Here is a 13,940-nt window from a genome sequence, read left to right on the forward strand (position 1 = left end):
ACTGTCTTCCTTGTTTCAGGGCAGAGTTCCTGGAAACAGCATGAAATACTGGAGTCGTTAATTTCCTCATATGAACCACAAACAATTTTACTACTAGGAAATATGACTGTATTATACACAGGCAATATAAAATCACAACCACAAGCACATGTGGGCAAAAAAAAAAAAAAAAAAAAGAAAAGAGAAAAGAAAAAATGTCCACCAAAAAGGCATGCTGTCAGATCAGCTACTTCAGTTTTTGTATTAATATTTCTTTGCTACATGCTCAATCATTTTGTTGTCTGCTAACTCACTAGAAGACAGGCACAAAAGGCTTGGGAGAACCAAGGGAGGAAATGTGAAAATGAAGAGGCTGAGCTGGGCACAGTGGCTCATGCCTGTAATCTCAGCACTTTGGGAAGCCACGGTGGGTGGATCACCTGAGGTCAGGAGTTCGAGACCGGCCTGGCCAACATGGTGAAACCTGGTCTCTAATAAAAATATAAAAATTAGCCAGGCATAGTGGTGCATGCCTGTAGTTCCAGCTACTTGGGAGGCTGGGGCAGGAGAATCGCTTGAACCTGGGAGGCAGAGGTTGCAGTGAGTCGAGATCATGCCACTGTACTCTAGCCTAGGCGACAGAGCAATACTCTTGTCTCAAAAAAAAAAAAAAAAAAAAGAAAGAAAGAAAAAAAAAGCCGGGCACAGTGACTCACGCCTGTAATCCCAGCACTTCGGAAGGTCAAGGCAGGTGGATCACCTGAAGTCAGGAGTTCAAGACCAGCCTGGCTAACATGGTGAAACCCTGTTTCTACTAAAACTACAAAAAATCATCTAGGTGTGATAGTGTGTGCCTTTAATCCTAGCTACTCAGGAGGCCTAAGCCAGGAGAATCGCTTGAACCTGGGAGGTGGAGGTTACAGTGAGCTGAGATTGTGCCATTGCACTCCAACTTAGGCAACAAGACTGAAACTCTGTCTCAAAAAAAAAAAAAAAAAAAAAAAAAGAAGAGGCTCTTAAACTGCCCCCTTCTCCTGCTAGTCTGTTGGGGTGAGTGTCCCACACCCACCTGAGTACCCAGTCCTCTGGGGTACCCCTGCCTGCTGCTCTCTTCTATGCATCAGTCATGGAGTCCCAGGTAGGTGGATAGAAGATATTCAGGGAAGGAGGCTCTTTATAAAAATCTCTAGTGGTCTGAGTCCAAATGTTAGGTGAACACAAGCACTTCAGACCCAAACAAGCCAAAGGTGTAGATGAACATCAGCTTTGAGCCACTGGGAAAACCTCAGTTTTTTCTTTCATTATGTACCAAGGTGTTCTAATTATTGTTGCTATCTGCTGTGCTGTAAAATATTTTATTGGTTGCACCACTTTGCAGCATTTTGTCTAAAGCTCTTAACTGTCATAAATGCACCTAACTGTCTGCCAATGTGGAATACTAAATAATTATTATGTGAGTGACTGATTTACTTTGAAAAACCAAAAACAGGCCAGGCACGGTGGCTCGCACCTATAATCCCAGCACTTTGGGAGGCCAAAGCGGGCAGGTCACTTAAGGTCAGGAGTTCAAGACCAGCCTGGCCAACATGGTGAAACCCTATCTCTACTAAAAAAATAAAAATAAAAATAAAAAATTAGCTGGGCATGGTGGCGCACGCCTGTAGTCCCAGCTACTTGGGAGGCTGAGGCACAAGAATCACTCGAACCCAGGAAGTGGAGGTTGCAGTGAGCTGAGATTGCACCACTACACTCCAGCCTGGGCAACAGAGCAAGACACCGTCTAAAAAAAACCCACCAAAAAAAAAAACCCCCAAAAAACCTGGCGTCCTGGAGCATCTGCACCCATCATGTATCATCTCCCAGACTGGCCTCGGTCCACCTGGAGCCTGAGCCTCGGTTCCAACCTCGTGCTCTCTTGCTATGTGACTGCAACAGCCTTCAGCTAGGTGCTTGTCTCTGGCTCCCCATCCTCCCACCATGGCTAAGCCATCATCCTCATGCCACCAAAGTGGCTCCTAACACAAAAGTCCAAACACATCTTTCCCTTGCTGTGATCTGGGCATCGGCCCTCCCTGACATTTCCACCTGAACTCCCTGCTTTCTTTCCTTCACTCCAGGGGGCAGGCTGGGTCCCCAGGACAGGCAGGGCAGTGACTTCCCCCAGGAAAAAGAGGGGGCCAGGACTACTGCTTTTGGGGTGTGACCAGGTGAGGCTTCTGGTCCCTCAAGGGCAGGGTGCTCCTTCTCATGCACCAGGTTGTCCCTGTCTCTTTGTCCTGGTTAACTTGGCATCATCCTTCTGTGTTAGCACCAGTGCTGGTGCCAGGGAAGGCTTGCCTGGCCCTGGCTTTAGGCCCTCTTAGAATGTTTCCTTCCCAGCTCGCCTGGCTCCTCCTCCAGCCTGCAACTCCAAGAGGGCGGGGACCTTGCCTGTCTGGGTCATCGGTGTGCCCCACAGTGTCTCAGGGCCCATAGAAGGTGCTCAGTCAATATTCAGTAAATGAATGAATGGGATGGGAGGAAGGAGAGGCACAGACAGGGGAGGGAGGCAGGGTTTCAGGTTAGAGTGGTTCCAGGAAGCTGAGAGCTCCAGAGCGGGAAGGTGAGGGTGACCACCCCGTCCCACCCATTCCCCCGGCTCCCAAGTGTCACTCACAGGTAAGCTCGGCCCATGTGGCGCCTGGGTTGTTGATGCCTCGAAGCGTGAAGCCCCTCAGTCCTTCATAGAGCAGCTCCCGGTATCGGATCCGGAAGCCCAGGAGGATGCCATTGATCTTGTCCTCTGCTGGCGGCTGCAGGGAAGGGAATAGAGGATGAGGAGGGGACCTGGACCACCACCCACCCCGCCCCACGCTCTCTCATCATGCCTTCTGCAGCCACAGAGCAGGGACTGTGTTTTAACCAGGAAAATAAATCAAGATAATATTGAGCATTTTAAATTTACAAAGCACTTCTGATGAGGCCATTTCATCCCTGCAGCATTCCCTGGAAGGAAGGAAGGGCAGGAATCCGTAATCGCCTTTTACCAAAGCAGGAAACTAAGGCTCAGAGATGTAAAGGAACTTTCCCAAGATCACACAGCATCATTGGGGCCTGGAGCACACAGCTGTTTTCCTAGAGCTGCTCCTTCTTCAGTTCCTTTGTCTTCAAGGGCTGCCTTCACCCGATCACCAGCCTTCCCAGACCTGCTGGTCCCTGCCTGGATAATACTTCCTGGTGTTTCCTACAAGCTGAGCCCTCTCCTACTCTTAGTATAAGTAAGGGTGAGTGCACCCCTCACCCCTTCATCAAGTTCTCCTTTGCTTCCTCTCCTGTCTACAGCTCAGCTGGAGAACAGGCTTCGGGAGAAGGTGGAAACTACTTCTTAATGATACTGCTTATAAAGAACGGGCTGACCAGCCTGGCCAACATGGTGAAACCCCATCTCTACTAAAAATATAAAAATTAGCTGGGGGTGGTGGCACATGCCTGTAGTCCTGCTTGGAAGGCTGAGGAAAAAGAATGGCGTGAAGCTGGGAGGCGGAGCTTGCAGTGAGGCGAGATCGGGCCACTGTACTCCAGCCTGGGCAACAGAGCAAGACTCTGTCTCAAAACAAAACAAAAATCCCCAAAAACCAAAAACCTGCTGAAACAACTCAGCCTTTGTTAGCTCCTTAATGGCTTCCCCGGCTGCCACGGGCACCTCCCTGCCCCCTCCGCCATGTTGCTCCAGCCTCGTCCTGGTCACAGATGCACTAAGTAATGTTCATCTAAGGGAGCGTCCTCTCCTTGAGGCTGTGTCTCAGGCTGTGGGGCGGCGGGGGGGTCCTCCTGGCTTTGTCTTCAAGGGCTTTCCCTTTGTGGGGCGGCAGATGGCTGAAGGGGAGTGCCTGCCCCTTTGATCTGGAGAAGTGGTGACAGGAGTTCAGTGCTTTGAACTTTTAGTAGAGATGGGATTTTGCCAGGGGTCCCTCTCATGTGGGTGACCTGCTGAGCCAAGGCAGACTTCAGAGGGCACAGGAGGGCCCCGCAGGGCAGGACCCCTGAGCAGCCTGGTCTCTGAGGTTGGCCTGGTCTTCCCCAGGCCATGGCAGAGCAGGCAGTGCCAGTGAAGAGTGGGCATCTGGAAGGGGTATGGATGAAGGGGGGCATTTCCTCTCTACTTGCACAGTGATAGTGACGGGCATAGGTCTCTATGAGGAATCCCTTCACTGACCAGTGGGGCTTCATGGGGACTCTGGGGGCCCCGACAGCACCAAGCACTTTCCAGTCCGAGGACTCAGCAGGCCTGAGGCTAATACACCTGGCCCTGCCACTCACGGGCTGTGTGACCTGGGGCCATTCGGGTCCCCTCCCTGAGTCTCAGTGGTCGTCTGCAGAAGGGGATGACAGCACCTGCCTGATGTGACTGTCTGGAGAGTGTAATGAGGTGTGTTGTGTGAGTGTGTATGTGTGGGCACGCGGTATATAGACTGTTCTATCGCATGCACACGCCTGGATTTCTCATGGCTTCCCAGGTGCTCTGGGGGCAGAGAACCTGGGGGCTCCATGCAGCCCTGGTGGGGACTGCTGGCTTTCCAGTCCCAGAGCAGAGCTCGTCTGGGTCTTCACGGAGCTTCCTGCCTGCTGGGCCGTACCTGCCATCGGATTAGCACGGAGGTGGTGGTGTGGGGCGTCACTGAGAGGATGGTGGGCGCTTCATCGGGGGCTGTGGAGAGAAGCAGACAGGTGGGTTCTGGGGGCCACAGCTTCAAGCCCCCCAGGAACCCACTGGGGCCAGATTCTGCTAATACTGGACTAGGGGCAGGTCCAGCTTGCATCACCCTCCATGCCTGCTGGCCCGACTGCTGCAGAATAAAGGGCTGGTGTAAAGGGGAGGGAGGCAGGGGCTGTGAAGTGACCCAGCCCAAACCCAAGGGTCCCAGAGCCCCCTCCACTCTGCTCCTCGGAGCCACAGGCCGCTTCTGCTGCTGCTGGGAACTCCCGTCCCGCTCACTGGCCGCTTGTGGGACACGAGGAAGGAATGCGCCACAGGCCAGGCTGGGCCTGGGAGCCTGAGCCCTTGGCAAAGGTGTCTCTGGTCCAAGCCTCCCTGAGACCCTACCCCGGGAGCTGAAGGCCCAGTGGATCCCATGCCCCTCTCATCTTTGGAGGCCACCTCCTCCCAGAAGAGAATGTGCCGTGCCCGGGAGGTAGCCAGTGGGCTGACAGAGAGACTGCTGGGGAAGGGGTACTGACCGGCCTGCAGGGTGGTCAGCGACTCCGACTCCTCGCTAAACTCGCTGTCGCCAATGTCATTGGTCGCCTTCACTCGGAACTTGTAGGACGTGAAGGGCTTCAGCCTGTGGGGGGAAATCAGGGCCAATAAGCCAAGGTGCTCCTTAAAGGCCTCGCCCCCAGGCCCCCACCAGGGAGTCTCCGTGATCCGCCCCTGCTCGGGAAAGGGCGTGGGGTGCCGGCCCACTACACAGAGGGCACACCGAAGCTCAGAAAGGACCTTTGCTACAAAGAGGACAAACTGGGACCTGGCCCCAGGAGTCCCAAGCACCTAGACCAGGTCCTCCAGACCATGCCAGCTTGGAGTGCCTTTAGCCCCAGTTGTAAGCCATAGGTTCCCGGGAAGAAAATGCCTGCAGCTTCTCCACCTCGGAGAACCATGCAGCCACAAAAGCACCAATGCCTCCACTCGGAACAAACTCCTCCGCTGCCCCACAAACTGCCATCTCTTTCTTTTTTTTTTTTGTTTGAGATGGAGTCTTTTTTGTTGTTGTTGTTGTTGAGACAGTCTCACTCTGTTGCCCAGGCTGGAGTGCAGTGGTGCGATCTTGGCTCACTGCAACCTCCGCCTCCCGGGTTCAAGCGATTCTCGTGCCTCAGCCTCCCGAGTAGCTGGGATAACAGGCACGTGCCACCACACCCAGCTAAGTTTTCTATTTTGCTAGAGACAGGGTTTCACCATGTTGGCCAGGCTGGTTTCAAACTCCTGACCTCAAGTGATCCTCCTGCCTCAGCCTCCCGAAGTGCTGGGATTCCAGGCATGAGCCACCGTTCCCAGCCTCTCTTTCAAATGTAGTAAATTAGGGAAGAGCTGAGGTTCTCAAGAGTTAAGCAGTACTTCATCTCTATAAGCCTTACTTCCTCTCGGAGTAAATGTCTCTCTTTTAGATTTATAGGGGGTGGGAGAGGTGGGGAAGAAAGTATTGCTCAGAACTCCCAGTCACATCAACTGGAATATAAAAAATACAACCCACTCAGAATTAAATTGAAGCTAGAATTTCGGAGTGACACTCCACTCCCCTATTAAAGCTGGAGAGGAAGATGCCACCCGGCTGGAAGAATCACTAATGAACGATGACAGGCACTTCGCTAAAGGGGGACTTCTAGGCTTCAGAAATAGATAATTAAGAGGCAACCTAACAGGGTTCTGGAGAGAACAGAGTGAAGGAGAGCAGGATAGAGCTAATTCGGGAGGGTGAGAGTGGACGCGGAGGCCACCTGGGTGGTGCATGCCAGGAGGAGAGCTGGGGGCAGGCTGGAGGTGTTTCCAGAAGGCCCCCTACCCAGTGGAGGAGCGCCGCTGGTCCTGGTGGGGAGAGGGGAGGCGGGGATGCTGGCATGGATCCGGGCCTCACCTGTCCACAATGAAGCTGGAGGCGTTGTGGCTCACGGAGGCCGAGTGCAGTGTCCACCTGCCGCTGGGCAGCTCGCGGGTCTGGATGGTGTAGTAGCGCACAGGGGAGAGCCCGTCGCTCCCCGGCTCCCAGGACAGCAGCACGCTGCGTGCTCTCACATCCTCCTGCTGCACCACGGGCCTGCTGGGGGGCTGCGGGCGGTCTGGAGGTGGCAGAGGGGGAGGAGCAGGTGAGTGGGCCAGGCCGTAGTGGAGGGGGCTGGACTTTCTCCAGGGAGGAAAGGAGGTGATCTGGGCTCATGCCCGGCGTCCCTTTCCCAGCCCAATTCTGTGCACGCAGGATCCTTGCAAGTTCTCACACCTGGGTACAGCCAGCACCTCTCTCCGGGTCAGAGGTCCACCCTCAGACTCCCAGAGCCCTAGGATCTGGGAACTTACAGCTCCTCAGCGCAGCCCTAAGCAAGGACTGACGGTGAGGAGGGACAAACACCCACCCAGCTCCTTTGCTCCTGCCTGAAACGAGGCCGAGCCCGGCCCTGCGCTGTCCCCGATTGAGCAGGATGAGGCCGTTTCCCTACGAGGGAGGGACGAGGGACGCTGATTCATTCCAGGCCCGAGCTTGGCTTCCTTCTCTCGCCAGCCTCACTGCCCCGCCCCTCCTGCAGGGCTTCTCACACCTCAGCAGTACTGGAATTCGGAACAGATGCTTCTGTGGTGTGGGCTTCCTGTGCACTGCAGGATGCTCAGCAGTGTCCCTGGCCTCCACCTGCTTGATGCCAGTAGCACTCCCACACCGTGACAACCAAAATGTCTCCAGACATGTCCAATGTCCCCTGGGGCCAAAGTAGTCCCCAGTTGAGAAGCACTATACAAATTGATTTTCCTGAGTACATTTTCTTCTTCCTTCCCTCCCTTCCTGCTTCCTTCCTTTCTTCCCTCCCTCTCTCTCTCTTTTCTTCCTTTCCTTTCCTCTTTCTCCCTCTCTCTTTTCTCCCTCCCTCCCTTCTTCCCTCCCTTCTTTCTCCCTTCCTTCCTTCTTTCCGCCTCCCCTCCCCTCCCCTTCCCTGCCCTCCCCTCCCCTTCCCTGCCCTCCCCTCCCCTTCCCTCCCTTCCCTTCCCATCTTTCTCCCTTCCCTTCCCTTCCCCTTCTCCTCCCCCTTCCCCTTTCCCTCCTTCCTTTTTCTTTCTTTATTTAAAACACAGACAGGGTCTGTATCTGTTGCCCAGGCTGGAGTGCATTGGCACGATCATAGCTCACTGCAGCCTCAAACTCCTTGATCCAAGCAATCCTTCTACCTCGGCCTCTTGAATGGCTGGGACTACAGATGTACACCACCACACCTGGCTAATATTTCTTTTTTTTTTGAGATGGAGTCTCACTCTGTAGCCCAGGCTGGAGTGCAGTGGTATGATCTTGGCTCACTGCAACCTCCGCCTCCCAGGTTCAAGTGATTCTCTTGCCTCAGCCTCCCAAGTAGCTGGGGTTACCAATGTGCGCCACCACGCCCAGCTAATTTTTGTATTTTTAGTAGGGACGAGGTTTCACCATGTTGGCCAGGCTGGTCTTGAACTCCCGACCTCAGATGATCCACCTGCCTCGGCCTCCCAAAGTGCTGGGATTACAGGTGTGAGCCACCATGCCTGGCCTATGGTTAATATTTCTATGTTCTGTAGAGATGGGGTCTCACTATGTGGTCCAGGTTGAGAGGATTTTCGAATGTCCCTTTCAGGCCACTCAAGTCCAAGGCTTGCTTTTGGGGAGCCCAAGGTCAGGCAAGGTGCCAGCTCAGGGCAGCAGTGCAGCGGCAGCTGGAGCTCCAGGCTGCAGCACTGATCCCGCGCCCATCTGTCATGACAAGGCCAGGGCTGTGAGCGGGGAGGGGAGAGGGAAGATGGTCACTAACCCTCCCTTAACTAATTAATTAAATCAGACAGAGTCTTGTTCTGTCACCCAGGCTGGAATGCAGTGGTGTGATCTTGGCTCACGGCAATCTCCGTCTCCTGGGTTCAAGTGATTCTCATGTCTCAGCTTCCTGAGTAGCTGGGATTACAGTTGTGCGCCACCACGCCTGGCTAATTTTTGTATTTTTAGTAGAGACGAGGTTTCGCCATGTCAGCCAGGCAGGTCTCAAACTCCTGATCTCAAGTGATCCACCTGCCTTGGCCTCCCCAAGTGCTGCGATTACAGGCATGAGCCACTGAGCCTGGCCACACACTTTCCGTTTAGGAAACCAGACCAGAGCAGGGTCCTTGGGAGTGAACTTGCAGCCCATCTCTGGGAGTCTACTAGACCCCTCGCTGACTTTGACTTCAGAGATTGGGGCCCACCTTCCATTCTCACCCAGGGCACTGCTGCTCATACCAGCCATCCACTAGGAGCAGCTCAGAGCACTGGCTGGCACCCCTCAGCTGCCCCCCAGGCCTCCCCTGGCCCCTGTGGGCAGTCACCTCTCTTCTCGGTGGTCACCACCAAGGCCTCGGCAGCATCTCCCCAGCCCTTGCGGGTCTGGGCCGTGATGCGGAACAGGTAGACAGACTCTGGCTTGAGACCCGTAGCTGTGTACTGCCGGGCGCTGGGTGCCAGCACCTCCACGGTGGCGGTGTTGGCCGTGGTGGTGTTGAGCCGGTGTGTGATCTGGTAAGCTGTGGGAAGGAAGCACATGGCTATTATGGCAAGCAAGGCAAGCTGCCCCTAGGGTCCCGGGAAGGGTTGTTCCATCCAAAGCCACAGCTGTGTCTGCTATGGCCACCGTGCTGTGGTCACTTTGGCTGTGGTCTGTCTGCCCGAGGCCTCTGGGTCACTCTCCGGTCTTCAGCTGCCACCTGGGGAGGGTGGACTGTGGGTGGCATGGAGAGGCACTCTATACACAGTGACTGTGACCCCCATAACAGCCCCAAGTGAAGAAACTGAGGCCCGGGGAGGTCAGATCACCTGCTGGTAAGTGACAGCTGGAATCCCAGCCCAGGTCTTTCTGGGCTAACGCATTTGCCCTTCCTGCCTCCACTCTGTCTTGGGGATGTGGCATTGCTCTAGGGCAGGTGGTGCGTGAGGTCAGGACTGAGACCCTGGAATAGGCACAGGTAGTCCAAGCCCCCATTTTAAAGGTGAGGGGACTGAGGCTGCGGAGGGGAGTAGACTTGCGCAAGTTCACGCAGCTGCCGACCGGAACCCTGCGTGTGTGTGTTGGGGGAGCCCTGGGTGTGTGTACTGGGGGAACCCTGAACGTGAGATGAAGCTTCCCATCTGTAACCTCCCTCCCCTGCGCCTTGGGACTCTTTTCCAGCTGTGTTGAGTGACCAGTGTGCCCTCACTTGGCCATGCTAAGGAACAGTGTCCGAGGTTTACCAGATGGCCGGCAGGCTGGGGGCCTGGGGACATTTGGGGACACAAAGCCAACCCATGACTCTTCGGGTACTTGGACTCTGATCTTGCCCTCCAGAAGATAATCTGACACCCTGGAACTTCTAACAGGACTAACACTAAGATCGCATTCGAGAGGGGATGTGGAGGCTCTCTGGACCTACTCTTCCCTCCAGCCAGTAACAAAGTGGCCTCCTCTACAGCTCATGCCTCCTCCTCCTTCCTGCAGCCGGGGCATGGGAAGGGCAAAGGCTTACCAAGAATGATGCCATTGGGGGCAGCAGGGGGCTGCCAGATCAGCCGCACCGACGTGGTCCGCACCTCTGGGAACAGGATGCCCATGGGTGGTCCTGGGACTGGAGGGGCAAAGGAGAAGAGGCCAACCGGTGAGGCTGCTGCTCAGCTGGGGATGAGCCCAGCTCGGGGAGAGCAGCCTGGCGGGGTGGAGGGGGAAGGGGCCGCCCAGCTCAGTGAATTTCTGTGGAGTGCTGCCCTGTGCCTGACACTGTGTTAGGAGCCAGGGGCAAGAACATGGAACCAAAGGGGCTTTCTGCCCTCAAAATAGGCGTCATTTGGCAGGGACCTGAAGCTCCAGCCTCCTCTGCTCATTGTATACACGCCCAAGAACTGGGCTACCCTCAGAGCTGGGCGCGTGGGCCCTGGATGGATGTGTCTGTGCTTCAGAAGGTCCTGTTCTGACTTCCTTCCACCTATGGGGTGAAGTGTCCGTGGGGTAATGGGAAATGGACACCCCCAGCCTGCACCACTCCTCTCTCTAGACCTTGCTCTGGCATCCTGGGACCCTGGAATTCCCTGCTTGGAGAGCCTAAGCATGCTTCCAGGGGCTGCATGGACCTGGTCCCCACATCCACCCCCCTGAGGGTAGGCTATGCACCCCTGCCTCCAGGGAGGGCCAAGGGGTAGCTATTTTGCAGGTGCGGAGATGAAGATTGAATGGAGTGAGTCAAAGGAGAGGGTGAGGAGAGAACGGGGCAGGGGATCGGCGGGGGTAGCTGGGGAGGGGACACGCTTCCTGTGTTGCCGCATTCCAGCACAGAATGACAAGATGTCTTAGATTTCCAAACCTTTTTTTTTTTTTTTGAGACCCAGTCTCGCTCTGTCGCCCAGGCTGGAGCGCAGTGGCGTGATCTCGGCTCACTGCAACCTCTGCCTCCCAGGTTCAAGCGATTCTCCTGCCTCAGCCTCCCAGTAGCTGGGACTACAGGCGTGTGCCACCATAGCTGGCTAATTTTTGTATTTTTGGTAGAGACGGGGTTTTACCATGTTGGCCAGGCTGGTCTCGAACTCCTGACCTCAAGTGGTCTGCCTGCCTCGGCTGCCTAAAGTGCTAGGATTACAGGCGTGAGTCACCACGCCCAGCCTGAGATTTCTAAACTTGAACCTGGCCTTCCAGATCATTATAAGGGTATATCTGTCAAGGCAGGAGGATAGAACATATTTAATTTAACAGTTCATTAGCTTGATGAATAATGTTAGCATATGCAAATATATGGTATTTGGGCTTCCTTCTGCACTCTGGTCTGGCTCCTGCAAATGTCTGTGGGGGGCAGTAGGTGGGGGTGTGTGCGGGGAGATGGGAGGGGGCAAGGGATGCATCGGTCAGCTTCTGATGGGGAGTTTTGCTACAGGGATGAACGCCTGCAGCCCGCTGGTGACATTCTTTTGCAAACAGGACCAGGAGGTTCATGTGTCCAGGAAAAATACTTTCATTTTCACAGACCTTTACTCAAAGTGAACCTGCTCTAGTTGAAAAACAAAGTAAAACCGGCTGGGTGCAGTGGCTCATACCTATAATTCCAGCATGTTGAGAGGCTGAGGTGGGCGGATCGCCTGAGGTCAGGAGTTCGAGACCAGCCTGGCCAACATGATGAAACCCCAGCTCTACTAAAAATACAATTAGCTGGGCATGGTGGCCAGCGCCTGTAATCCCAGCTGCTCAGGAGGCTGAGGCAAGAGAATGGTTTGAACCTGGGAGGCGGAGGTTGTAGTGGGCCAAGATCGCACCACTGCACTCCAGCCTGGGTGACACAGTGATACTCTACCAAAAAAAAAAAAAAAAAAAAAGTAAATGAAAACTGGGGCGGCCGGGCGCGGTGGCTCAAGCCTGTAATCCCAGCACTTTGGGAGGCCGAGACGGGTGGATCACGAGGTCAGGAGATCGAGACCATCCTGGCAAACACGGTGAAACCCCGTCTCTACTAAAAAAAATACAAAAAACTAGCCGGGTGAGTTGGCGGGCGCCTGTAATCCCAGTTACTCGGGAGGCTGAGGCAGGAGAATGGTGTAAACCCGGGAGGCGGAGCTTGCAGTGAGCTGAGATCCGGCCACTGCACTCCAGCCCGGGCAACAGCGCGAGACTCCGTCTCAAAAAAAAAAAAAAAAAAAAAAAAAAAGAAAACTGGGGCAAGTCCCTATTCCATACACTTGTTTTGCAGAGAGACCAAGAGACTAAATCAGATGTCAAACTGCCTCCGCATTGTCCTCAGGGATACACAGGCTGTAATTAGCACCCGCTGCAGTGGGGCTGGTGGCTCCGAGTGATCCATCCCTACAGGAGGCCTGAGGCCACGGCTCCCCGTGGGGCAGAGCCTGACCCCAGAAGGGCAAGGCCAGATGGGCAGGAGGAAGGGCGGCTCCTCCCAGCCTCCCCCAAGCTCTCTGGGATTTGGACTCACCATCGTCCAGCGTCCGCTCCAGGATGGGAGGGTGGCTGGGGCTGCCGTCCCCGATGCGTGTGAAGGCCAGCACCTGGACTTCATAGAGCACATATTTGCCCAAGCCGGTGAGCTGGGCACTGCGAGACGAGTTGCCTTCCACCAGCCAGAATCGGGGCTGGGCGTCCGAGTCCTTCTCCTTATATATCACCTGTCAGGGCCCAGCACAGGGTGAGGGCCTCGGGCCTGCGTCTCACCCATCCACACTTTTCATAAGTCTCATCCCCAGGAAGGGGGTGGGTAGACTTGGGCTCTTTGGAGTGACTTGGCCCCCAGGGTCAGGGGTAACTGCAAAGCTAGTGTACCCAGAGGGCTGGGGACACAAAGATGGACTCAGTCATAGAGCAAGAAGGCTCCTGAGAGGGCATGCAGGTGGGAAGACAGTCCTAGACATGGGGCGTGACTTATGCAAGGTCACACAGCTAGCAGCTCTGTGTCACACATCTCCCAACTTCCAGACCAGGGCTGGACCATGTGACTAGGCACAACTTTAAAAGGGATTCTAAAAGATAATGAAAATCAAAACTGGGTCCATCAGAGTCGAGGGAGGCTGGGGGCATCCAGTGTGGCCTCCCAAGAGAGGAGGAGCAGCCCGAGGACCTGGGTTCTCTCTGGGTGCCTCCCCACCCACAAGGGATGACTTGTGGTTGCCATGGTGACCATTGGCTAGGACGCCAGGCAGATCCCCAGTATCTACTCTAGGAGGCAGAGACCCAGAGGGTGATAAGAACATGGTTCCTTGGATGGAGAGGCTGGAGGGGCCAGTGTAGGGACCCCACTTCCTGGGATCCTGGGACTCACCTTATAGCCCAGCACAAGCCCGTTGCGATCAGCTTCGGGGACCTCGCTCCAGCGCACCAGCATGCTGCTGGAGGTGGTGGCCAGTGCAGACACATTGGTGGGGCCAGAAGAGGGGACTGTGGGTGAAAAGGAGTGGAGAGAAGGTTCTCAGGACCCAATGTTGACTGTGCAAGGGACATGGACCAGGACAGGGGGCCAAGGGAGGGGCCAGTTCAATGTTGCCTCTCTATGGAAGAAACATGGCATACATGGTCCCCAAACTGCAAACGATCCCACCAAGACAGCCTTTGGTTTTGGAATGCTGCAGACACTGTTTCTGGTTTCAGATGAGCCTCCCCACAGGATTCTCTGCTCAGGTTAGGATTAGATGAGCTTGCGTTTCCTGCTAGCACAGCAGAGAGGGTGGGCAGAGGGACCAGGGTGGCCCAGGAGAGCTGTCTGTCATTTAAAGGGT

General features: G+C 55.1%; 1 protein-coding gene across 3 annotated transcripts in view; it reads right to left on the reverse strand.

Moving 5' to 3' along the window:
• The window catches only part of LOC105469102 (sidekick cell adhesion molecule 2), a 309,641-nt gene that overhangs the window by 43,344 nt on the left and 252,357 nt on the right, over nt 1-13,940 (reverse strand). For all 3 annotated transcript variants that reach the window (XM_071083534.1, XM_011719697.3, XM_011719696.3), the window contains 8 exons: nt 13,487-13,602; nt 12,647-12,836; nt 10,208-10,306; nt 9,038-9,232; nt 6,591-6,792; nt 5,197-5,300; nt 4,596-4,666; nt 2,636-2,771 (listed from right to left, as the gene is read on the reverse strand). In XM_071083534.1, coding sequence (XP_070939635.1) covers nt 2,636-2,771; nt 4,596-4,666; nt 5,197-5,300; nt 6,591-6,792; nt 9,038-9,232; nt 10,208-10,306; nt 12,647-12,836; nt 13,487-13,602 — 1,113 coding nt within the window. The remainder of the gene's footprint in view (nt 1-2,635; nt 2,772-4,595; nt 4,667-5,196; nt 5,301-6,590; nt 6,793-9,037; nt 9,233-10,207; nt 10,307-12,646; nt 12,837-13,486; nt 13,603-13,940) is intronic.

This window comes from Macaca nemestrina, chromosome 17 (genome assembly GCF_043159975.1).
Source record: "Macaca nemestrina isolate mMacNem1 chromosome 17, mMacNem.hap1, whole genome shotgun sequence".
In the NCBI taxonomy this organism is placed as follows: domain Eukaryota; kingdom Metazoa; phylum Chordata; class Mammalia; order Primates; family Cercopithecidae; genus Macaca; species Macaca nemestrina.